This window comes from Mustela erminea, chromosome 20, assembly GCF_009829155.1.
Source record: "Mustela erminea isolate mMusErm1 chromosome 20, mMusErm1.Pri, whole genome shotgun sequence".
Taxonomy (NCBI): domain Eukaryota; kingdom Metazoa; phylum Chordata; class Mammalia; order Carnivora; family Mustelidae; genus Mustela; species Mustela erminea.
Window position 1 is genome coordinate 1,448,758 of NC_045633.1, and position 24,461 is coordinate 1,473,218.

Here is a 24,461-nt window from a genome sequence, read left to right on the forward strand (position 1 = left end):
ACTCCTGATCTCAGGGTTATAGGTTCGAGCCCCACACTGGATCTAAAGATTATTTTAACATAAAATACTAGACGAAGGAGGAGGATGCTCTTACGGACACTTGTGGACAAGTTTTTCCATGGACATGTTTTCGTTTTCTGGGTCCATACCTAGGAGTGGAATTGCTGGGTCCTGTGGTCACTCTTTAACCCTACAAGGAGCTGGCAGACAGTTTCTGAGGCAGCTGCACCATCTTACGTTCCCATCAGCGACACACGAGGGTCCGGCAGCTCTGTGTCTGCACCAATGCGTGTGACTGTCCTCTCGCCAGCTGCCCTAGTTAGGGCTATGAGATGTTAACTCTCGGCTAATGATGGTGAATGTGTTTTTACATGTTTTCTTTGTAGAACTGTCCTTTGCCCATTTTTATGGAGTTATTCGTCTTTTTATAATTGAATTTTGTCCTCTGAAACATATTTTTAAATTTTAAACTGTCCAACTTATCTGTTTTTCTCTGCTTGGGATGCAGACCCGTTTTGTCACACACGTGACACTATCTGCACCACCACAGCAAGATATTTCAGTCTACAGAAGAACATGTCCCTTAAAAAAAAGAGTCTAGTTGCATTAGCTAGAACCGCATGAAATAATGGATCTTGAGTTTAGAGATGAGAAGTGTACAAACTTGAGAAATAATCAGCAGGGAGGTCATTGCTGAAGTCTAGGAGCTGATGTGCGGAGTGAGAAAACAGGAAGGAAGACCGATCACCCCGGAGCTCAGCAGCAAGATCCCAGAGGCGACGGCTTAGCGCGCACGAGGGCTGTGCCCTCTCCCGCTAACTGAAGCAGGAACCTAGACGGAGCCACTTGCCTTCTACATGCCCACACCCCTGCAGAGTAAAACCAAGGCAAGCGCCCCAGCTGGGCCCCGGGGTCGGGCGGGGGACTGTACTTCACAGCGTCACTAACACCGGCAGCAGGCGCGCCCACAGTGCAGTCACGCAAACTGGTTATCCTTGCCAGTGATTCTGTCGGACATTTCGAACCTTCTCGGTGTGTTTGCTACTGCCCTCAGACCTGGGTCTGGGTCCAGCTAGCTGAAGTCCCAGGTTCCTACTCTGCTGAACTGTCCCCCCAAAACCAAACTTGTCTCTTATTGGACTCTTCCTTTAAAAATTGGCCAGACTGGAAGCTCCTTGGGCACAAGCACATGCCTCCGCTTTTATCAACAATCCCCTGACATCAATAAGCACCACGGACAGGTCATTAAGGACCTGGCAGGAACTTTGTAATGGTTTATACTTCACACAAGATCTCTCTCCTGCCCTGACCCCCCTACCCCACCCCTGCCATGAGGTCCATTTTGAATTTTCCGCATCAATGATTCCAAACTTTGTTGTTAAATACAAGCTTTTCCCTGGCTCCTGTGAGGAGGTACCAACTCCCAGATCCACCACCAGCCCCTAGGACTCCCCCAAGATTCAGAATCTTATTTTCATGCCAGCTATACAGCTCTACTGGAGAAGACCTCAAATCCCCGTTTGACAGAGACACTCCTTACGTGAACCTCTCTACTTCTGTAGGCTAGAAATAGTCTACAGTTTAAAAAAGACTTTAAATCAATGTGTCCAGAATATACTCTTGAATTAAATAATGGATGGTTGTACAAGTCTGTGAATGTACTTTAAAAAACCTAACAATGAATCATGTGCTTTGAATGGGTGAATTATACGTTACTTGAACTTTTAGCTCAATAGAACTTAAAAAAAAAAAAACAACAAAAAAACAGGATGTCCAAAACCAGACTTCCCCCCACCCCCCACCCCCGCCCAGCCCACACTCCTTCCCTGTTGATGTGTCTTTAACCCATTCAGCCGCCTGCGCTGGAAACATCGAGTTTCAAAGCCTGTCTCCCTGTGTCTCACCAGTCACCACTCCTGCTGACTTACTGCCCCACAAACCCATCCCCTCCCTGGCCTTCACCCCCGTTTCCCACCGCACCACTGGCCCCCCACCCCCTTCTGCATTCTCCGTCAGATCCACCCTCTGCGAGGTCCTAAAACCTCCCATCTAGAAGACAAGTGTGGTCATGTCCCCCTCGCAAAGCTTTCAACCCCTGCCTGGAGAGAAGCCAAGACCTTCACACACCGCACTGACTCGAGGAAGAGGCTTGTCCCGTCCCCGCTGTCCGCAGCCCCCGGCCACCTGCCCCACCGTCCTCACCTCGCACTGCCTGCCTCACACTTCCTAGTCCAGCCACTCCCAGCTCACCCTGTAATTTCTTAGCCCCATGCTGTTCCCTCTATCTGGGATCCCCTTCCTGCAAGGACACCCCTAAATCTGCCGGATTTCACTACTCAGTCTCTAAGGCGCAGCTTACCTACCAAGTCCTCTGCTTCCACTAGCCACGGTCGGAGCCCCCATGCCTCCAGCCCCACCCCCAGGCTCCCAGACCGAGTTAAGTCCCCTTTCTCTATGTAACATCCTGTGCACCTCTCACAGCGCCAACCAAATCCTATTAAAATTCTCTTCTTGCGTTTCTGTCTCCTCCGCGCTGGTCTGTCTCTGAGGGTGGGGCTCACTCCCCCTTCTCGCTAGCTCGGGGCTGGCATGTGGTAGCCACCATGTGCACTTCTACTGCTGCTCACACCTCAACCCACCGCGGCGCGGCTCTACCTCAGTCCTCCGTGATCGCTTGCCCCCTCCTGGACCTTTCCACTGCGCTAAGTACCTGACCACACGCTGCTTCTCAAAGCTCTGCTCTCTGGATTTCCAGGCCTCCGGTCCCCCCGCTTCTCCAACCCCCCTGCACAGTCTTTCTGCTGCTCCTCCTCCACCCCAAAGGACCATCACCCCAGGAAGCCCTTCTCTGTCTCTAACCCACTCCCTGGGCATCTTATCGGCTGTAAGGCCCCATATTCCGAAACTTCCGAGATCATCAGCCCTGACCTCTCTCCAAGGTTCCCAGCTCACATTTCCAGCTGCCACCTGAGGCTCAACCCAGATGCCCCTCGAGACACCACCTACCTCCTGCTCTGCCCTGTCTTCTAGATGGGGGCTGACGGCATCTCTTGCTGTCCAGCTAGCTTCCCAGCTGCAAATCCCAGAGTTATCCATTCCTCCTCCTCGACCATCTACAACCCCACCTCCCTGATCTGCTCTCTTCAAATTCTAGGGATTTTGCCTCAAAAATTTCTCTCAAAGCCAGCCCCTCCCTTCCACCACACCTGTCCCTCTCTTAGCTGGGCTCTCCTCACATTATCACATTATCACAGTATCAGCCCGTTTCTGCACCTCATCATGCTTGGCCACAAAGCCTGTTTCTCTTAAAAAATTTTTTTTAATGTATACATATATACAAAACATATGCACAAAATAAAAAAATTCAAGTGATACCAGAAGTACAATGAAATCTCCCAGCCCTGGAAACCACCAGCAGTGTTTCTTGGGTATTTCTCTAGAGGTATCCCAAGGATACACAGGACGAGAAAAAAAGCATGTTAGCTCCTCGAACCTTCTGCAAATGGAAGATGCACAGACAGACACACAGACCTGAGAGCTGGAGGCAGATGCCTGCAGCGCACGGGCTGGAAAAGTGGACCCGCATGGTCTGGAGGGGAGGGAGTAGAGCAAACACCAAAGCAGGCCGCAGGCCTAGGACACTCGGCCCCTACACCAGTTATCGGGGTCCCCTCACGTATGAACGGTTACCCATGGTTTTAAAAGGCTTTCATCTCCCCTCATTGCTATGCGGCGTGAAACACTGAGAAGTGTGGACTGGGGGACAGCAATCTGGAGGGGCGCCTGCCCAAGAAAATCTCACCTCACGATTTGACAAAAAACCCCTGCTTTCCCTGGAACGACCCGGTCGCCAACTCAGCAAGTGGGCCGAGAAGCCGTTCCACTCCCTGGTGTCCCCCCGCCCCACAACCTAACAGATAGATAAATGCCAGCAGGTTCTTCCTGCTCAGCGGCCCCCTCTTCCTGGAGGCCCTCCTAAACCGCTCAGGAGTCGGGAACCCCCGGCTCCCCAGAGCACTCTGGCCACACCTCTCTTCCCTCTTTTTCCTAATCTGGCAGGGAAAGAATTGGTGTAACAATATTAAAGAATCATTAAAGCACGTCCCAGCGACCTGAAATGATCTTCATTCCGCGTGTCCCTCTCTGCACACGCGACAGAACGGCCACCCGCACGCGTACGCTCGTGGACGGACTTGTGCTTGCGCGCGAGCCCGCCTCTCACACTCCCAGCCCTGAGGTACAGAGTCGTGGCCATCTTCGTGTCTTGGGACCCACACGCAGCCTGCAGCGTGGCGGGCCGGCAGCTGCCTGTCAGACCGACTCCGGCAGACGCAGGCGGCGGACCGCACGCCCAGCACTCGGAGAACGATGGGCTCCGAGGAAATGCGAAGTACAGCCCTGGCCACACGGCCAACGGCCAAACGAACTGCCGTGCGCACTTGAGGAGCGTTCCGAGAAGGGGACCAGGGGCAGAAGAGCTGCGAAGCTCTCACGAGGCCACAGACTCACGGAGCTGCTGAGCCTTCCCGGTCTCAGGAAGAACCAGAGCGGCCGCCGGACGAGCAAGGTCATCAGGCAGCCCAGGCGGCGCCTGCCACCGCAGACCCGCTCAGTGACCGCGAGCTGTACCCCCGCCTTGTCTGGGGACGGGGCGGGGGTCAGGGAACTGCCAGGAAAAAGCCGTGGCTGTGCTAAGTGCTACGTTGGGCTGCACAGCCTAACGCCCAGGGAGAAGAAAACACAGACGCGTCACTCCCGAGCCCGAGGGCAGCAACGCTGAAGGGCCCAGAGTCCGCACCGCTGGGGAGTGCGCTCCTGCCTGTCCTGCCTGCCGGGCAGAGCCTTCCTGGGAGAACCACCTCCCTTTACGGTTTTACAACGAACGATCTCCAGATCGTCCTGAGCTTGGATTTCCCCCAGAAAACACAGCCCATGCCAAGCCCACGGGAACACAGCAGCGGGCGTGGGACCACGCGGGATGGAAAGGCCAGAGCTCCGAGCCGGGAGAAGAGCTTCCGGCCCCAGCTGACCCCGTCAGGATTCCCAACCTCCAGAGGCTGGGCAAACTCTGACAGGTTTCAGGCTTTCTTACAGATTCTGAGGCAAAGCCCAACACCGGGAACTCTGGGGCTGCTGGGCCTCTCTTCTCGGCACTGACTGAGGAGCCGCGCCGTCTAGTTCTACCCACAGAGGGAACCACCATTCTGACATTTCTCACTACAGATGATCTCCCCCCATTCTGGAACTTCATAGAAATGTAATCACGGGGCCCGAGTGGCTCAGTTGGTGGAACAATGGACTCCTGATTTCTGCTCAAGTCGTGATCTCAGGGTCGTGAGACTGAGCCCTGAGCGGGGCTCTGCCAGTGCAAAGGGTCGCACAGGGTCGGCTCGGGATTCCCTCTCTCCCTCTGCCCCTCGCCCTGCTCGCACATGCCTTCTCTCTACATAAATTAATTAAAATCTTTTAAAAAACGAGGAAATGTAATCATGCCATCCACATTCTTCAGCGTATGGGCTCTCTGATTGTGCGGTGTGTGTCAGGAGTGGGTCCCTTTCTACCGCGGAGCAACACGGTGTTCTCTCTCGCACATCTGAACAAACCTGTTTGGCCAGCTCTGTTCTGAGGGCACCTGGGCTCTTCCCCGCGTGGGGCCACCATGAATAAAACTACCAGGAGCAGTCACACAGAAGTGGTCTTTTTAGACATAACGTTCGTTTTTCTTAAGCCCTTGGGCCTGAGCTGGGTGTGTGATTTTCCGAGAAAGTACCCACCCAGACTCTTCCCCCCGAAGGTGCAGCAGATCCCACTCCCGCCACAGGAACGAAGTCCCGGCTGCTCGCCATCCTCGCCGCGCACGGTGCGGCCATCTTCATCTCGTCTGACACCACTCCCAGCCGCTCTGGCTAGCAGGAAGCGGATTCTCACTGTGGTTTCAATCTAGACCTCTCCGGAGACCAGTGAGGTTGAAGGGGCTGCCTTCCCACGCCCTTACTTGGCTTCCTTCACGTTCAAGTCCGTGGCTTTGTAGTACAGTCACAAGGTTGTGCAACCATCACCGCCACCTGATTTTAGGGTATCTTCAAGACCTCCCCACATCTGCAGCCAACGGCAGTCACCGCCCCCCACCCCCAGTCCCTCCTCCCTCAACCATGGGCAACTGTTCACACAACTGTCCTTTCTGGACACTTCCTTAGAAGTAGAATCACACAGCACGTGGCCTGCAGAGACTTGGCTTCCTTCACTGAGCACTGTATCTTCAAGGTTCGTCTGTACTGTCCGTGTGTATTTCGCTCCTTTTACGGCTGATATCTCGTGTACGGACAGACCTCATTTTGTTTTTGGATTCATCAGCTGATGGGACAATTAGGTAAAATGACTTTCACATCAAGAATCTGGGGGGCGCCTGGGCGGCTCAGTCGTTAAGCATCTGCCTTTGGCTCAGGTCACGATCCCAGGCTCCTGGGATCGAGCCCCACATTGGGCTCCCTGCTCAGTGGGAAGCCTGCTTCTCCCTCTCGCACTAACCTTGCTTCTGTTCCCTCTTTCATTGTGTCTCTCTGTCCAATAAATAAATAAAATCTTTTAAAAAATCTGGAATTCCTTCTGCATGGCTATCTCGTTTCCAAGGTGAGTCTTTATTAGTGAAAAGGCATGAGAAACAACAAACAAGAGACGCACCGGGGCCACCTTGTCTTCTGGGTACCCCCCCCCCCGCTGCACTGAACCAGTTAGGGGGTTGTCATTTGTTTTTGTACGTGTGGGTGCGCAGTTTATAATCATTATTTGCAGAAGGCTTGGCGTAATACGAGCTTCTCCACCACTACAGGAAGCGACCTCTGAGCATTCTCCCATCACCTTTGCTCTGTTCGGGTAACAGGACACCAATTTCTCTTTGGGAAACTGTCCCTCCCCTTGGCTCCAAAGGTGGGAGTATTCCATTCTCCTGAGCAACATGACTGGCTCAGAAGACGTATGTGACCCAAGTCTGGTCCGATACACTCTTTCAGTTGGTTGCTAAGAGAGTAGCACGGAAGCCTGGAAATGATGGAGGCTTTTGCCTGCCTAAGAGAGAAACCAACGTGAAGAGAAACAGCGCTGAAATACATAAAAAATCCTGGGGACGTCAGTTTGGTTTCTGGATATAACCGTGCCTGAAGTTGCTAGACCCAGGACTTTTCAGTTAGAGTCTAACAGACACTCCTCTTCTGCTTGGACTGGCTTGGGCTCACTTTTTGTTAACTGCAAGTGGGAAGTCTGATAGGTAATCCTAGGGACAAAGGACATATTAACTGCTACCTATCCAGTCCAGACCTGCTCTCTAGCCCTTCTCTAGAAGCCAAGGCCTCATTCAAACAAATCCAAACAGGCTATACTTAAACCCCTCTAACATTAATCCTACAGAGCTTAAGACGGTAAGCGCTTTTGTTCTGAACCAAAGGGAAGGCAGGCCTCTAAGACCCTACGCTAAGATCCCATACTCTCAATCTGGCCACCATCACAACAACCTCCATTCATCAACGGGTTTGAAAAAGTTAAGGAGATGCTCTTTTCTTTCCCCTAATACCTACCATGCTTCCAGACCAGAGCCTACACAAGGGATTCTCACTGAAACCTTAAAGTAATCCCATTAGCACACCCTCTTTATAGCTGGGGAAACAAGTTCAGATTGGTTAAATTATGCGGGGTAACTTGGAAAATACAGCTAATTGCAAAACTGCAAACTAAAATCTGTGCTCTCCCTCCCAATTCCAGGCCTTGTAACAAGCTCAGCTTATTCAATAGCGAAACAGGTGACAGAAGTTGAACCATTTCATCTACCGTCAACTGTCATTTAACCTTCAATGGTGATTCATGGTGGTGCCCGATAAAAAGAGGTAGAAAAATAAAGGCGATCAGGACAGTTATTCCTTATTGAATATCTACTATGCGCTAAGCACTTCTACGTAGATGACCCCCCCCAACTCTCCTAATGGTCCTGCAGAGCGAGTGCTGTACTTTTCATTTAGCACTGTGGAAACCAGAGTCTTGGGGAAATCAGGAATTTTACGAAGGTCACACAAGTCGTAAGTGGTAGAGGTGGGACTCAAATCCAGATCTGACTCTACCACCTAAGTCTTAAGGCTCAAACAGCCTTAAGATCAACATCCAAACCCCAATGGTTCGATGTTCAACACACTGGCTTCTACTACATGGATACAGAGACCACAAATCCTGGAGCGATGTAAATTGGGTATTTTGTTTCAGTGCAGATGATACAGCAAAATTCCATAGGAGATTCATTGAAAGTCTCTGTAAGGCAGTCAGTCCGGAGGCTGTGGCTGCAGAGTGACCCCCTCCCCAACTCGCCACCCGCCCGGAGAAGCTGAGAAGATGCTGTCTGTGCATGTCACCACAGCCATGGCCTGTGCCCTCCCTCGGCGAGCCAGGTTGTTCCCCAAAAATGCTTTGGGATCACCCTTCACTGCTGCAAGGAACCTCCATGCCTCTAACACCCGTCTTCGGAAGACTGGCCCTGCTGAAGCGTCCTGTGTCCTTGAAGAGCGTATTCTTGGAGCTGATACCTCTGTTGACCTTGAAGAGGCTGGCCATGTCCTGAGCACTGATGATGGCAGTGCCCGTGTACGTGCACTGAGAAATGTTCAGGCACAGGGAATGGTAGAGTTTTCTTCAGGTTTACAGGGTATGTCTCTGAACTCGGAAGCTGACGATGGTGGTACTGTCGTGTTTGGGAACGATCAACTACCTGAGGAAGGCAGTATCATGAAGAGAAGAGGCACCACTGGGGACGTTCCGGTTGACGAGGAGTTACCGGGCCGTGTTGTAGATGCCCTTGGTAATGCCACTGATGGAAAAGGGTCCAGTTGGTTCCCAGACCCATGGGGGAGTTGGCCCGAAAGGCCCTGGGATCATTCTTTGAATCTCTGTGTGCAAACCAATGTAGACTGGCATGAAGGCTGCAGAGAGCTTGTTGCCACCTGGTCGTGGTCAGCGTGAGCAGGTTACAGGGGACGACAGACTGGCAAAACACCAGCTGCTTTGGATGCAATCATTAACCAGAAATGTTCCAAGAGTGGAACCGATGAAATGCAGAAGCTACACAGTATCTACACTGCTGTTGGTCAGAGGGGACCCACTGGTGCTCAGCTGGCGGTGGGACCTCCAGATGCAAAGGCCGTGAGGTACACCGCTGTGGCTTCAGCTACTCTCCTGGCGCTGCTCCGTTTCAGCACCTGGCTCCTTATCCCGGTGGCTCTACGGGAGAGTCTTTTAGATATGACGGCCAACATGCTGTCACTTACCGTCACGTGTCTCTGCTGCTCCACCAGCCCCTGTCCGTGAGGCGGATCCCGTGTGTTCCACCTACACCACCGTCTGCTAGAGAAAGCAGCCAAAACGAATGCTTCCTTTGGTGGTGGCTCCTTGACTGCTTTCCCAGTCACAGAAACACGAGCTGGCGATGTGCCTGCTTATATTCCGACAGACGTCATTTCCACCACTGACGGACAGATCTTCTTGGAAACAGAGTCAGCTGTTCTACAGAGGAATCCTCCCTGCCAGTATCGTTGGCTTGCTGTGTCCCGTGTGGGATCTGCTGCCCAAACCAGGGCCATGAAGCAGGTGGCAGGCACCATGAAGCTGGAATTGGCTCAGTATCGTGAGGTTGCTGCCTTTGCCCAGTTCAGTTCTGACCCTGATGTTGCCACTTAACAACTCTTGAGTCACGGCATGCACCCGACTGAGTTGCTGAAGCAAGGACAGTCTTCTTCCACAGCGACCAAAGAACAAGTGGCTGTTATTTATGCTGGTGGAAGAGAATATCTTGATAAACTGAAGCCCGGCAAGATCACAAAATTTGAGCACGCTTTCCTGGCTCGTGTCATCAGCCAGCACCAAGCCCTATTGGGCATAGAAGGACGGATGGAAAGATCTCAGAACAGTCAGATGCTGAGCTGAAAGAGACTGTGACAAACTGCTAGGCTGGACCTGAAGCTTAAACTCCCGTGGATTCCCATAAAATACCAGTTTGGTTTTGTCGCCGTTCATCCGAGCAATCAGTTCCATTTGTAAGAGGACTACTCTCGTACTCCAGATGTACAAAGTCATGCTAAAAATGAAGGCTGTAGGGGCGCCTGGGGGGCTCAGTGGGTTAAGCCTCTGCCTTCAGCTCAGGTCATGATCCCAGGGTCCTGGGATCAAGCCCCGCATCGGGCTCTCTGCTCAGTGGGGAGCCTGCTTCCTCCTCTCTCTCTGCCTGCCTCTCTGCCTCCTCATGATCTCCCTCTCTCTGTGTGTCAAATAAATAAATAAAATCTTTGAAAAAAAAAATGAAGGCTGTATATTGGTTGGCCAAAAAAATAAAATAAAATCTTTGTAAGGCTCTTTGTACACAATTTCAGAACTAGCGGTTCAAAAGGCCTGGGACTTACTACATGTCCCCATTTCCAGCTCCAGAAGGTTGGGTCACTAAAGCTGCTGCTGATAGATGCTGATGGACCGACCCTCCGAGAATGGGGTGCCCACAGCTGGGCCAGCTGATTATGAAACAAACACTGTGGTTTACAGAGCACCTTTTTTTTTTTTTTTAAGTTTTGTGGGTTTTATTGAAGTTAAATTTAAGCAATCTTTACACCCAACATGGGGCTTGAACTCATGACCCCAAGATCATGAGCCACATGCTCCCCTGAGCCAGCCAGGCGCCCCTACAAAACACTGCCAAGGCCCTTCTTCAGATCCCAGACAGCCCGGCCCTCTCAAACAGCATCAGCACACAATAACCACAGTTAGCAATTCCAGTGCCTGCATTCCAAACAAGCACACACTTTTGTGCTTCTGTCATGCCTGCCTGAAATGCTCTCTGATCCTTCCCCCTGTCTCCCCTGGGTCTCAAATTTGCTCCTCTTTCAGGGTCCAATCAACTAGCAGCAAAGCTAACACTCCTACAGTGGCGCTTGCCAGCCTTCTTCACACCACAGCATGCACAGAACGGAATACTTACAGTCACATGTGAATGGCAGACTCGCGTAAAAGAACAGAGCTGCTCAGAGCCAGGAAAGGATGGCAGAGGGATCGGGCTGCCCCGGGCCCCACTGATCGGCCCTGATGCCAATGGCAGTCAAATCTTCCAAAGCACAGTGGTCAAACTTCTGTTCCTGCACTGGTCACATATACGCCGAGTGACCGTTTCACTTACCTGTCTCTCCTGGAGACCATGAGCTCTTAGAAGACTGCCATGCAGTTGTATTCCTCTTTCATATTCCCCGCAACTAGCACAGCCTGGCACCTACTAAGTCTTCAGAATAGATCACTGAACCAAACTGAATCCTGAATATCTCTTAAAATAGTCTTTCAACAGTTCTGGAGCTGGGCTATTCAATATCTTCACTCGAACCTCAGAAAAAAAAAAAGAGTTGCCTTTTTTTTTTTTTTTTTTTAAAAGCAAGCTCCATGTCCGGCATGGAGCCCAACACAGCATGAAGTCCAACGTGGACCAGATGTGGGGCCTGAACTCATGACCCCAAAATGCGAGGCCCGAACTTATGACCCCAAGATTAAGACCTGAGCTGAGATCAAGAGTTGGACGCAGGGGCACCTGGGTGGCTCAGTGGGTTAAGCCGCTGCCTTCGGCTCAGGTCATGATCTCAGGGTCCTGGGATCGAGTCCCACATCGGGCTCTCTGCTCGGCAGGGAGCCTGCTTCCTCCTCTCTGTCTGCCTCTCTGCCTACTTGTGATCTCTGTCTGTCAAATAAATAAATAAAAAAAAATCTTTAAAAAAAAAAAAAAAGAGTTGGACGCTTAACCGACAGAGCCACGCAGGCACCCCAATCAGCTATTAGACTCTAGGGGGGACAGTCTACTCCCCATTTACAGAAGAAGTAGTATTTGTCAAATACCTACTCTGCGACAGGCACGAGAAACAGACAACAGTGGGGGTCTGGGTGGCTCAGTCCTGAAGTGCCTGCCTTCGCCCCAGGTCATGATCCCGGGGTCCCTGCATTCGGCTCCTGCTCCGCGAGGCACCTGCTCCTCCCTCTTGCACTCCCCCTGCTTGTGTTCCCTCTCTGTCCCTCTGTCAAATAAATGAAATCTTTAAAAAAAAAAAAAATTTTTTTTAAAAAGAAAAAGAAATAGACAACAGTGAATGACAAAAAAGTGTCCCTGCCTTGCTTACAAAATTCAGTCCAGAAAGGAACACAAACTTTAAACAGATACTTCCACATGGCCAGTGAAGTAAACACTCTTAAAGGAACTCGGAGACCACAACAGGTACGCGGATAAATGTGACTAAACGACGACAGGGAATACTGAGAAACTGGAAACCCAAATTCTCAGGCAATCAGGACCAGGCGCCAAAGAGAAACGTTTTGGACAAAGGATCTCTTGGAGAGAGTGAGTGCCAGCGGCGAGACTTCAAAGCCTCCGGGGCAAACAGGTACTAAAAGGAAAGGGGGGCGGGCGGCAAAGCCCACCAAGAATCATCAGCGTTTGGCCTAAGCGAGCGGAAGGCGAAAGGGCGTGAGGGAAAGACCCAGAATTTCCCTTCTGGACATCTCTGGGACGCCGACCCGGCACTTTAGGAGAGGTCAGTCTGGGGTTCAGGGCAGAGCTCTGGGTTGAAGTCGGACATCTGAGAGCGCCCCGGACCGCATTTGTACTCAGCAAAGGAGAACCCAGAGAGCCGAGGCTACAAGAACAGAATGTTCCCCAAACCCGGTGAAACACGTGCCCCCAAGAAAGGGCAGCGAGGACCCGCGCCGGCCGCGGCTGCGGAGCGAGGACGAAGCCAACACCGGATGTGGCGACCGAGGGGCCGCCCAAGCGCTCTCTCGAGCGGAGTGGGGGGGGCGAGACGGGGGCGGGCTCCGGGAGCCGGACCGCGCGCTGCGAACGGGCGCAGAGACACGAGGAGGCCAGCGCAAGCCTGCGCAGGGCGGGTCGCGACCTCCTTAACAGGTGCTCATCCTCGGCCTCCCGCGCATGCGCTCACAACCCCGCCTCCGTCCTCCCGCGCCTGCGCTCACAACCCCGCCTCCGCCGCCGGCGCGCCCCGCCCCGCGCACGCGCAGATCCCAAACACCGCCGGCGCGGGCCCTCCCTTTCCCCAGCCCCGCCTCGCCCCGCCCAGAGCGCGTGCGCACCGCCCCTCGAGCGCCGCCTCAGGGAGGCTCGGGAATGGGAACGTACGGGCGGGGGAGGGGAGTGAGGAGGGGGCGGGGACCCCCGGCCCTCCGCTCCCCCCATCCCCCGGGGGCCGCAGACCGCGACCCAGCCCCACCTGACAAGCCTCCGGCGGAACAGGCACGTCGCACTCGCAGTTACGACGGCAGGCGCAGGCGTGCCCCTCGACCCCGTTTTCAAATCCTGGAGCTCATAACGCGCTTGCGTTCGAAGATTCGCGGCACGTCGAGACCCGCACACGCGTTTCTCCTTTTATGAGCCAGTCGCCGCGCGGACCCCTCCGCGCACGCGCCGCGCTCTCTCTGCGACGCGCCGCGCTGCTCCTTGGGATATGTAGTTCTTACGTTGCATCACGCGGCGCCCCACGGGCCCGCTGAACGCTTTAACACGCGAGGGCCCTCGTGTTGTCAGCAGCCTCTCGCATTCCCCCAAACCTCTGCAAGATCATTTAAAAAAACCTTTTTTTTAAACCTCAAACTGCTCCGAATGATAAAGTCTATTTGAAAAAATTTTTTAAACAAATTAAAACAAGCAGATCCCGTAGACTCAGAAATTGCACTTTTCGGGGAGATTTCCCAGGAACGTGTTAAGGACGTGAATAAATATTAAACTTTACATCCTGGTATCTTATGGTTTCCTACATCACCCCTACCAAAGTTTGAGATTAACATTGATTTCGTTTCTGTTTACACCGGCCGGCTCAGTAAGATTAGAATCATCCGTTTTGTTCACCTGTGTATTCCTAGTACTTAGTACATCCTAGTACCTATGAGGGCACTTCATGGGCCTCAATATTGGTCTATGCACTTAGAAGAATCTCAGACTTCAACACGAACTATCACAGCCCCAAATTAACTCCACATATTTTTTTGCCATCAAGCTTGTTTCTTGAAGTCTCCGTCTCACCGAATGGCCTGACCACCGACCCAGCCTCAGCTCTACATCCTGCATTTTTAAGAAGCTTGTGCTGGCGAGGATTTCGCAAATTTCGCGTTTGTAGAGGTCTCAGAAGCTGTCTCTCCTGATGTCAACTATCGACCTTAGTCACAGAATTCATCAGTAATCTCTGATGTTTCTACTGTTAAACAACAGCAATTCGACTGAGTAACTTAGGAGGTGAAGTTGGTTTTGTGGAATGATTCAGGAATCAGGCAGCATCCCATCTGACAAGTAGGAGTTCCATCGAGCTGAAGAAAAGGAAAGGTTTTTGAAGACAGGGGGGGGGGGGGAGAAAAAGGGTGTTATTAGCCAAGAATACATTGTTTCAGGCAAGGTCACCCTCCTAAGGGGAATGGATCACTAAATCTCCTAGTGCTGACCAAGAAATCCCATGTTGATTGGTTCCATAATAAATAGGAACAGTTCTCATTTGTTGGCCACATACTGTATATGTTAAATATGGTTTATGTGTTTCATTCGTGTCACATGCTCCATCCACTTTTCATCTCCACCACATGAGCCGTGGTCTAAGCCACACTTGCCTAAACAACTGTAAGACCTTTTAACCGTTTATTCCCATATGTAGAGGTTGGGCTACTCTTTGCTTGCTTCCTGACAGACTGTAATCATGGGCTCTGGATACCCTCTTGCTTGTTTATTCTATTTATGGCCCTGATTGCTTTACTTCTCCTCCCTTCCCCCGTGTGTGTGAGAGTGTCTTTGTCAAACACGTGTGTCGGCTTGTATGCATGGATTTTTAATTTACCTAAATGGTATTGTGCTAGAAACCTCATTGAGTTTCTCATTTTTCCCACTCAGCACGATGCTTTTAAGACTTGTACTTGGGGCTGTGTGTGCCTGTTACTTAGAACAACTGTGCAGTATTTCATAATGCACACTCACATTGTCGCGTGATGGATGTCTAAATTGCCTCCCAACTACGGGCCACCACAGCGTCACCGGGAACAGTCTCAAGCCTGCCCTCTTGTGGGCAATGTGAGGACTTTTCTGGGCAGTATATCTATCCGGTGAGACTAATCGCCCCTTAAATTGTCTGCCCTCATCCATTTGTCCAGAGTGGTGTTCTTTTTCCCCCCCAGAAATCCCATTTTGCTAGCAACCTCTCAGGGTAGACTCGCACTGATGTGACTCACAAGAGACTGATGTGTAAACCAGAACCCACTAAGTTATATGGGGAGATTGAAAACTGTGGTGCGGACCAGAACCCTCCCTTTGCTTAGACAGCAGAGTCCCTTTCTGTAAGAAAGCCACAGTGGCAAAAAAAAAAAAAAAAAAGACTGGGCCCTCTGGTCTGCCCTTTAGTCTCACTGGATTGGCGCATCACATCCGAAATCCTTTCTAAAAAGCCTTGAAGTCACAGGGATCTTGACTGAAGGTCTCTTGAGGGCCTGCAGAGGGAGTTACATAGCATGGCTTCCTAACACTCCCTTCACAGAGTTCCCCTGCCGAGGGCAATACTCACATCTCTCCTCTCTCTTTGCTTTCTCCGGCTTCAGAGCTGGCTTTTTGCCAAGGGGCTTCGGGCTCCTTCTGTGGAAAGTGAGCCTCTCTCTCACCTCGTCCCTGTTCATGCCGACCCATTACCCACGTGAACAAAACAAAACAAAAGGCTTGAAGCTCACATCCATCTTGTTAGTTCTGATGACAGACCTACCTGGAGGTCATGTCACCCCCGGGGACGGCTGGACGCCACAGGAAACATAGAGCTCCGGGCCCGAGAGATAGGAACGCTTGCTTACCATTCAAAGGAACATGAAAGAATTCAACCAAATCAGCTTACCCACGTGTAGACCTTCCTGGGACCAGACAGAGCGACACGAGAAGCAGCTAAGTCACATCCGTTAACACGACTTCATGGGTCTCCAATCAAAACCTTCTCAGAAGCTCCCACCCCCCAAGCCTAGCCCCAAATTTTGCCCCTAAAAACCCTCACTTGTAAGCCATCAGGGAGTTTGGGACTTGGGAGGGTTAACTCCCTCGGTGACACCACACCAATCAATAGCCTCTCCTCCTTCAGGGCAGAAGCTCGGCGTCGGTGTTCATGGGCTTGCAGTGCCTGGACGGACTGAACTCTCACTTGGTTTGGTTCCGTGCTGTGCAGTTGGATCTGACCTCCGACGGGAGGCAGGTGGGGCCAGCTGTTCACACTGCTTCGTGTCCCCAACACGTACGAAAGAAGGCACAGCGCGACCAGAAGGTGGCGTTGTGTGCATGGAACCCGGGGGAGGAAGGGGCTACAATCCGTTCGCTCTTAAAAATGGCTTTAATCCCCCGTCGCTTCTAAAATAGGTATACCCTGTAGGAAGCCACACATTGCAGCAATCTAGAATCTGTAATGGAGAGAGTGTAAATCTTCCATTATCCTCGTTAGGGTATGACCACTGTGTCCGTGTTCCATCCCCCCATCTCCTCTCTTGTTTTTGTTCTTTTACAATAACTACAATGATTTTGCTTACAAAAATAAGATTAGCCTGAGGTTCCATGGGTGACAGCAGCTCCAAGATGATGGTCTTTATAATTTGAATATATTATTTGAACAGACTTTCGTCTGTCAGTATGGATGTTGTATCAGATGGAACAGGCTCAGAGGTTGCTTTGACGGACCCCCAGGATTCTCTGGGCATTCCTCAGGCAGGATGCCCCCTTCGAAGACCAGTACTTCTTCTGTAAGGGGCCCCAGAAGCACCCCACCATCCAGGAGTGGTTGGATAGAAAGTCAGCTAGATCGCATAAAACCTGGGTTGGAATCTATACGGTCAAGGATTGTGAACCTACCCAAGAAGCCCTCACCAGAAATTTTAAGGTGATCTTGTCCACTTTGTCTTGTTTCTTTTTTAAAGATTTTTATTTATTTGAGAGACCGAGAGAGAGAACAAAGGCAGGGGGAGGAGCAGAGGGAGAGGGAGGAGCAGGCTCCCCACTGAGTGTGGGCTTCTCCCTCCTGGGGCTCGATCCCAGGACCCCGCGATCATGACCCGAGCCGAAGGCAGACACTTCATCCACTGAGCCGCCCAGGTGCCCTGTCCACCTGGTTATCTGAACAGACAACCGGACATTAAGGACCTCTGTGTATTTATTGTACCAGGAACATGCCAAACTGCCCAGCAGAGAAGGTGAGCCTGTGAACACAGAAGTGACAGCATCAGACATCAGACACCATGACCCCAGCGAGAAATGGATTTGGGACTTGAAGAGACAGGACTCCTCACTGGAGGTAAATATCATCATTTTACAAAAGTGAACATTGTTGTTATGTATGTCCTTTTTTTGTATGTCCGCATTTTTGACGACTCAAGCTATGTTTACAAAGTGAAAGTGATTGGAGAGTATATGGTGACATGAGCTGAACACACGGCTTATATGGCTGCTTGAGATTTTCTGAAATCCATTTGGTTCTGTTCTTCACGAGTGTAGCTGTGTTGCTGCGCGCCCCGGTGTCCTGACGTCCCCCCCGCCTGAGCTCTGTGATGTGACCCAGTTGATATAAAAGTTTTAGCTTAACTCAAAGTCTATACTGTGCCTGGGAGACTGGGTGGCTCAGCTGGTGAAGTGCCTGCCTTCGGCTCAGGCTACAGTCTCAGGGTCCTGGGATGGAGTCCTGCGTTGGGCTCCGCAGGGAGTCTGCCTCTCCCTCTCCGTCTGCTCACCCCCGTCCTGCTCATGCTCTCTGTCTCTCAAATCTTAAAAAAAAGAAGAAGAAGTCTATACTACGCCTCTAAAGACATGATGTAAGTTACAGGGTTTGGAAGAATCTTATTGTCTACGCTTGGGTAAGCGGGAGCCACGTACGCTTCCTTTTTTCTACGCCAGATGATCTGTGTGCTGAAACATCACGTACTTGGCAGTAGAACTAGAGAGACAGAGTATTTTAAAAATAACACCAAACTGGGGGTGTCTGGCTGGCTCAGTCAGAAGAGCACGAGTCTTGATCTTGGCGTCGTGAGTTTGAGCCCCCACTGGGGGTAGAGATTACTTAAATCAATAAAACTGTTTTAAAAGGAATAATTGGGATGCCTGGGAAGCTCTTTCTCCCCGTCCAGCCTGTTCATGCTGTCTGCCGCTGTCTCTGTCCGTCTCTCGCAAACAAATAGATGGCGTCTTTTAAAAAAAAAGTAAAAGGAGAAAGATTAATTAGGATTGTACATAATGTTTTGCAATGTGATTTTTTCATTCACCAATGTATTACGGATGACTTTCTCCTCACAGCTGGAGACACAGCTTATTCTGGTTAATGGCCACGGAGTATTTCACGGAAGGATCCTGATCATCTGATTACTTCTTGGTGGACGCTTAGGTTGTTTCCAGTTTTTCACTATTACAAGCAGGGTGATATAGGGGGTGGGGAGGAGTGTTTAACATTACTAGTGTAGGGACGCCCGGGTGGCACAGTTGGTTTAGTCGCTGCCTTCAGCTCAGGTCATGATCCCAGACTCAAGGGACCGAGTCCCACATTGGGCTCCTTGCTCAGCGGGGAGTCCACTTCTCTCTCTGCCTCTGCCTGCCACTCTGCCTGCTTATGCTCTTTCTGTGACAAATATATAAAAATTTTTTTAAAAGCCTTTCGTTTAAAAAAAAAAAGTTACTAGTATCACCAAACTGCCCATCAAAGGCTGCATCCAGGATCTCCTTGGGGGCTCAGTCAATTAAGCATCTGCCCTCTGTTCAGGTCCTGATCTCAGGGTCCTGGGATGGAGCCCCACCTCAGGCTCCCTGCTCAGCCAGGAGCCTGCTTCTCTCTCTTTCTGTGCCTCTCCCTTCGTTTGTGTGCGCTCTCTCTTCTCTCTCGTGGGCTTTCTCTCCAGGGAATAAACAAAAAATCTTTAAAAAAAAAGATTGCATCTCTTTATATTCAAGGTGATTCTATCACATAGCCAGGGATAACTGCACATCAGCTGCTGGGCCCGGGGCTTCTCTGGACTGCCGCTCTAGAGTCAATACAGACCCGTATTATTTCACTGCATTTAGGCTTCTTGGGTCTCTTTGGTACACAGTGATGCCCCCAAGCCAGCACGATGACATACTCTGCGTTCGAACCTGGGAATCTCCAGATCCTTTGAGCCAAAGATTTCTGCACATGCCCCAGGCTGTTCAGGCTGTCCTGACTTGGGTGGTTTAGCTTGGGCAGGTGGGTTTATCTTGCTTTCTTTCCCAGGCCCTCTTGTTCAGGCTTCACTGTCTCTAGGAAGCCTGCCCTGATTCTCTCCCCACCCCTGCACCCTCCCCACCCTCCCCCACTCCCCACTGGGTTGGGTAGCCTTCTGAGAGCTCCCCAGCCCCCTGGGTTTAGTTCGGGCTGATCACGCTGGCTTGTAATAGGCATGCCTGTTGGGCAAGAGATTTCTTGCAGCATCCTGAAGGTACAATCAATGCAGAAAGAAAACAAACTTCCTTGTGGCTGATGACACATCCGCACCTTTTCCCACGGACTCACCTTCTGGGCCCTGGAGGTCCGTACCACGTGTTCCCCAAAGTCTCACCTTCTGGGCCCTGGAGGTCCGTACCACGTGTTCCCCAAAGTCTCCTCTCTCTTGGCCACCCTCCTTCTGCCTGCCCTGCCCTGCCCAGGATCGAGACTTTCTTCTTCGATCAAGTGCAAGATCACGGACAGGGAGATGTTCTCTGCTGGCTCCGGGGAGGATGGCCCTCGTGTCTTCACCGTCTTCCGTGGCACTAGGGTTGGGCCTCTCAGTTCCCCCAGAGCAGAGGACCTGGAAGCTTTAAAACCCACCAATCTTAAAATAGCTTCATGAATTCAACTGATCATTGATTGAGGCCTGACTGTGGGCCAGGCCTGGAGGATTGCAGTAAGATAGACAAGATTCCTGCCCTTGTGAGTGGTGATAAGGGTAGTTTATTGGCCACGCCCTCTGTTCCAGGCACTGGGCGGGCGCCTTCACAAGAACTGGCCCTTTTCATCCTCACAACAACCCCGCCAGGTAGGTATTATTGTCAATCTCATCATATAAATGAGGACACTGAGGCACAGAGAGGCTAAACCACTTGTTTGGGGGCAAGGACCCGGCTTTGACCCAGGCTGTGTGGATGCACAGCCTCATCCTTTAACCACGAACTAAACCAAACCAGGACTGCATTCTTTTTTTTTTTTTTTAAGATTTTATTTATTTATTTGACAGAGAGAGATCACAAGAAGGCAGAGAGGCAGGCAGAGAGAGAGGGGGAAGCAGGCTCCCCGCCGAGCAGAGAGCCCAACGTGGGGCTCGATCCCAGGACCCTGAGATCATGACCTGAGCTGAAGGCAGAGGCTCAATCCACGGAGCCACCCAGGCGCCCCCAGGACTGCCTTCTTGGGGGTCCAACTCATGGAGAAGTAAACAAAAAATTAGTGCTGACTGACTGTACAATATGGAGAAAGTGTGATAAAATGAGGGTAATTTGGGGGTGCATGGGGGCTCAGACATTAAGCGTCTGCCTTTGGCTCAACTCTTGATCTCGGGGTCCTGGGATCAAGCCCCACATGGGGCTCCTTGCTCAGCAGAGTCTGCTTCTCCCTCTGCCTCTGCTGTTCCCCCTGCTTGTGCTTACTCTCTCTCTGTCAAATAGATACATAAAATCTTTTTTAAAAAATTAGGGTAATGGGGTAAAAATGGGGCATTCTTAGCACCCAGCCTGGTCCAAAGTAGGGGGAGGGAGGGCAGGAAGAAGGAATTCCTGACAAGCGCTTGACACACACACAGTTGCCAAACCTTTGCCAGTGTCCGGCGGGCTGTGCTGACTTAGAACCAGGCTGGAACTGGGGTCAGGGAGACCTCCGTGGTGGGGAGAGTCCTTCACCACTCACCAGCCTTGTGACCTTGAGCAAGACTCTCTGAGCTTCAGTTTCCCTTCTTTGAAGATCGCTGGAAAAAGCCGTGCGCACCAGGCTGGCTCGGGACCAGCCCTCCCCGCCCCCTCCAGCGGCGCTCTCTCCGGCTCCCTTTCCCGGTGAGCAGACGGAAAGTCAGAAGTGAGCCCAAGATCTCGCGGCTAGTACTGGGGAATTTGTGGGGGTGTTCTTGGTAGTCACAGTGACAGGCAGGCAGGCTGAGCAGGACAGTCACATGCAGAATTGTACCACATCCTGCAGGCATTTGAGTGTCTCGCTACACAGTCAAGAAGCCCAAACACTGATCTCCAATGACCTGAGCTTAGAACCTACCCCATCCCAGGTAGTGGTGAAGCCCACCACCTTTTTTTTTTTTTTTTAAAGATTTTATTTATTTATTTGAGAGACAGAGATCACAAGTAGGCAGAGGCAGGCAGAGAGAGAGGGGGAAGCAGGCTCCCTGCTGAGCAGAGAGCCCGATGTGGGGCTCGATCCCAGGACCCTGGGATCATGACCTGAGCCGAAGGCAGAGACTTAACCCACTGAGCCACGCAGGCATCCCAGCCCACCGCCTTGTAAGAACCCCATATCTTGGGTGCCTGGGGGGCTCAGTCAGTGAAGTGTCTGCCTTTGGTTCAGGTCATGATCCTGGGGTCCTGGGATCAAGCCCCACACCGGGCTCCCTGCTCAGCGGGGAGCCTGCTTCTCCCTCTCCCTCTGCCCCTCAGGGCTCGTACTCTCTCTCAAATAAATAAATAAAATCTTAAAAAATAATAAAAAAAAAAGAACCCATATCTCCTTGTGGTTTCCACCTTAATTTGTCTGGGTGTGTTATCTTTGCTTAAGATTACTTTGCTCTTTCTCTTGCCGTGGACTGTGTTATTATTACTGGGGAGGAAAACTTCTCCTCCTAGCCTTCAGTATCTTCCAGCTGGACCAAGAATTAAATTGAGGGGCACCTGGATGGCTGAGTGGGTTAAAGCCTCTGCCTTTAGCTCAGGTCATGATCCCAGAGTCCTGGGATCGAGCCCCACATCGGGCTCTCTGCTCATCGGGGAACTTGCTACCCCCACCCCCGCCACCTACTTGTGATCTCTGTCTGTCGGGTAAATGAGTGAAATCTTAAAAAAAAAAAAAAAAAAAAGAATTAAATTAACATGAGACAGATTAACAACCCAGAAAAGCAAAGTTTTATTATGTGTGTCATGAAATTAAGACCTCAGGAAATGACTGAGGCAGGTAGTTTTTATCTTTTTAGACAAAGAGACTATAAAACTGGGAGGGATTGAAAGGACACAGAAAACTTAGTAAAGGGACGCCTGGGGGGCTCAGTGGGTTAAGCCACTGCCTTTGGCTCAGGTCATGACCTCAGGGTCCTGGGATCGAGCCCAGCATCTCTCTGTCAAATAAATAAATAAAATCTTTAAAAAAAAAAAAAACAACATTGTAAATTAGTAAAAAAAAAAAAGAGAGAGAAAGAAAGAAAGGATGTCTCTTTACCTCCTGGTCCAGGGAGCGGACCTTTTACCTGGGAGATTTATGTCCTGCTTTCCGGGGTTCAGAGGAGGGTCTGAGAGCTCTCCTCACACGGGCTATCTCTTCGGTAACTTTTATTTAAAATAACCAACATGCGGGCGCCTGGGTGGCTCAGTGGGTTAAAGCCTCTGCCTTCAGCTCAGGTCACGATCCCAGTGTCCTGGGGTCGAGCCCCACATCGGGCTCTCTGCTCAGTGGGGAGCCTGCTTCCTCCTCTCTCTGCCTGCCTCTCTGCCTGCTTGTGATCTCTGTCAGATAAATAAATAAAATCTTTAAAAAATAAAATAATAAAATAACCAACATGCAAAAGCGGCACATTTGGGGGCGGCCTTCCCCAGGGCCCTTACGTAATTATCCCAAACTGTGTTTTATTCAAGTGACCTCACTTTCATTTCCTGGATTTTCAAGAATTCACAAATCAGCCAAACCTGAAAAACAAAAACTACATTTAATTCTGGCTCAGGTCAGGGAGAAGCGCAAGCAGAAGTGTCTCTCTGGTGAACTAAAGGACGGGACCGGGTTATTACAGGGTTTGGGGTGGGAGAGGAGGTGAAATTAGGTAACACTGAGAGGAAACCGTGTTTGAATGGACTCACAGAGAAGTGGGAACAGGAGCAGAGAAGGAGCACCCCCTTGGCCGTGCCCCAGCCTGTCCTCGTGTACTGGAGACCACTGAGGTTGAAAAAAGTAAAAAAGGTGGAAGGTTGTATCTGCCTCCTTTCCTGCGCGGGACCGTGGGAGCTGACCCGTACACCTCAGTGAGGACACGAGTGGGCAGGGACTGGCCTCTCGGGGTCAGCTCGGCAGATCCCTCCAGGCGACGGTGGAAAATACCAGTTTCATGCGTTTCTTCTCTGAATCCCTTTCCTTAATTCATATGAAATAGGTCCAAACACCTGTGGACTTCATAATGTCTTCTACCCCAGTATATCCATCTTGTGAAAGACATTATTTCATTATAAATCGACGTCCTGGGGTGCCTGGGTGGCTCAGCTGGTCATGTGCCTGCCTTCGGCTCAGCTCATGATCTTGGGGTCCCGGGATCGAGTCTCCTCCACCACTACCACACCGGCTCCCTGCTCAGTGGGGAGTCTGCTTCTCCCCCCACCCCTTGCTCATGCTCTCTCAAATGAATAAATAAATCTTAAAAGAAAAATTTTTTTAAAAATTGATTTCCTTTTACCTTTACCTTCTAGGGACGGCAGGACTGAGCTGTTTGGAAAGTCTGCGGATAACGCCTGCGTTGCCGTGGACGTGGTACCAGGCACCTTGGCAAGGGTCCTTCCCTGCGGACTCTGGCTCGATGCTCTCGCCAACTCTGGGAGGTCAACGCAGCTATCATCGTCCTCGATTTTACAATCGAGAAAACCAGGGCACAGAGAGGGAAGGTGGCGTGTCTGGGGTCACCTAGGAAGTAGCAGATCAAAGGATTGAGCCCAGGACCGCTGGCTCCAGAATCCGTACTCTTAACCACCCTGCTAGGCTCCCTCTCGGGTGAGGGAAACTCCCTAGGGACCCCCCCCCAGCTCGGGATATTAAGGGGGCTTTCCAGAAGTTTCCTATCGGAAAGGGGTGTTGGGTGCGTTAGGGGTGAGAACCACTGACCTAGTTTGGGGTGTGTTCTTCTCTCCACCATCTGCCCCCTGGGTGTCTGAGCCAGAACCGGGTGGGGGTCAGCTGTGTGGCAGGGGCAGGGGACTGAGCAGACGGGGTCGGCCAGGTGAGGCCCTCGGATCCCCACTGGCCATGATCCCAAGGACTGTTTATGCTCACACTCTGCCTCTTTGCTCCTCCTCCCTCAGGGGCGGGGATCTCCTCTGTGGAAAAATACCCAGTTGGGCGAGCCCCAGTCGGAGGGAGGGGATGAGGCAAAGGAGCTGGGACTCACACAACCGAGCGACCGAGCGACTCTTTCCCCCTCGTGACTGCTGTTGACTGGGTCAGGTTCTGGGAAAGGGCCAG

General features: G+C 51.4%; 1 protein-coding gene, 1 long non-coding RNA gene and 1 pseudogene across 7 annotated transcripts in view; 2 read left to right on the forward strand and 1 right to left on the reverse strand.

The window, feature by feature from the left end:
- SGF29 (SAGA complex associated factor 29) overlaps positions 1–13,491 on the reverse strand; it is a 28,397-nt gene extending 14,906 nt beyond the window's left edge. Inside the window, exon 1 of one of the 4 annotated variants that reach the window (XM_032328701.1) lies at positions 13,278–13,491. Coding sequence is in view for 1 of the 4 variants with exons in the window: in XM_032328699.1 (XP_032184590.1) it covers positions 2,364–2,463 (100 nt within the window). In the remaining 3 variants the exon portion in view is untranslated. Of the gene's footprint in view, positions 1–2,363; positions 4,217–11,895; positions 11,968–13,277 lie in introns of those variants that run through there. The other 3 variants (XM_032328700.1, XM_032328702.1, XM_032328699.1) reach the window with 3 other exon arrangements.
- On the forward strand, positions 8,374–10,114 carry LOC116581501 (annotated as a pseudogene).
- Positions 12,178–24,291, forward strand: LOC116581520. 3 transcript variants are annotated; one of them, XR_004282083.1, is made up of 3 exons: positions 12,178–12,434; positions 17,226–17,354; positions 23,696–24,291. It is a non-coding gene; the product is annotated as an uncharacterized LOC116581520 (long non-coding RNA). The 3 variants fall into 3 exon arrangements; XR_004282082.1 differs by lacking the exon at positions 12,178–12,434 and adding an exon at positions 13,596–14,383; XR_004282084.1 differs by lacking the exon at positions 12,178–12,434 and adding an exon at positions 16,917–16,943.
- The last annotated feature ends 170 nt before the right edge of the window (positions 24,292–24,461 follow it).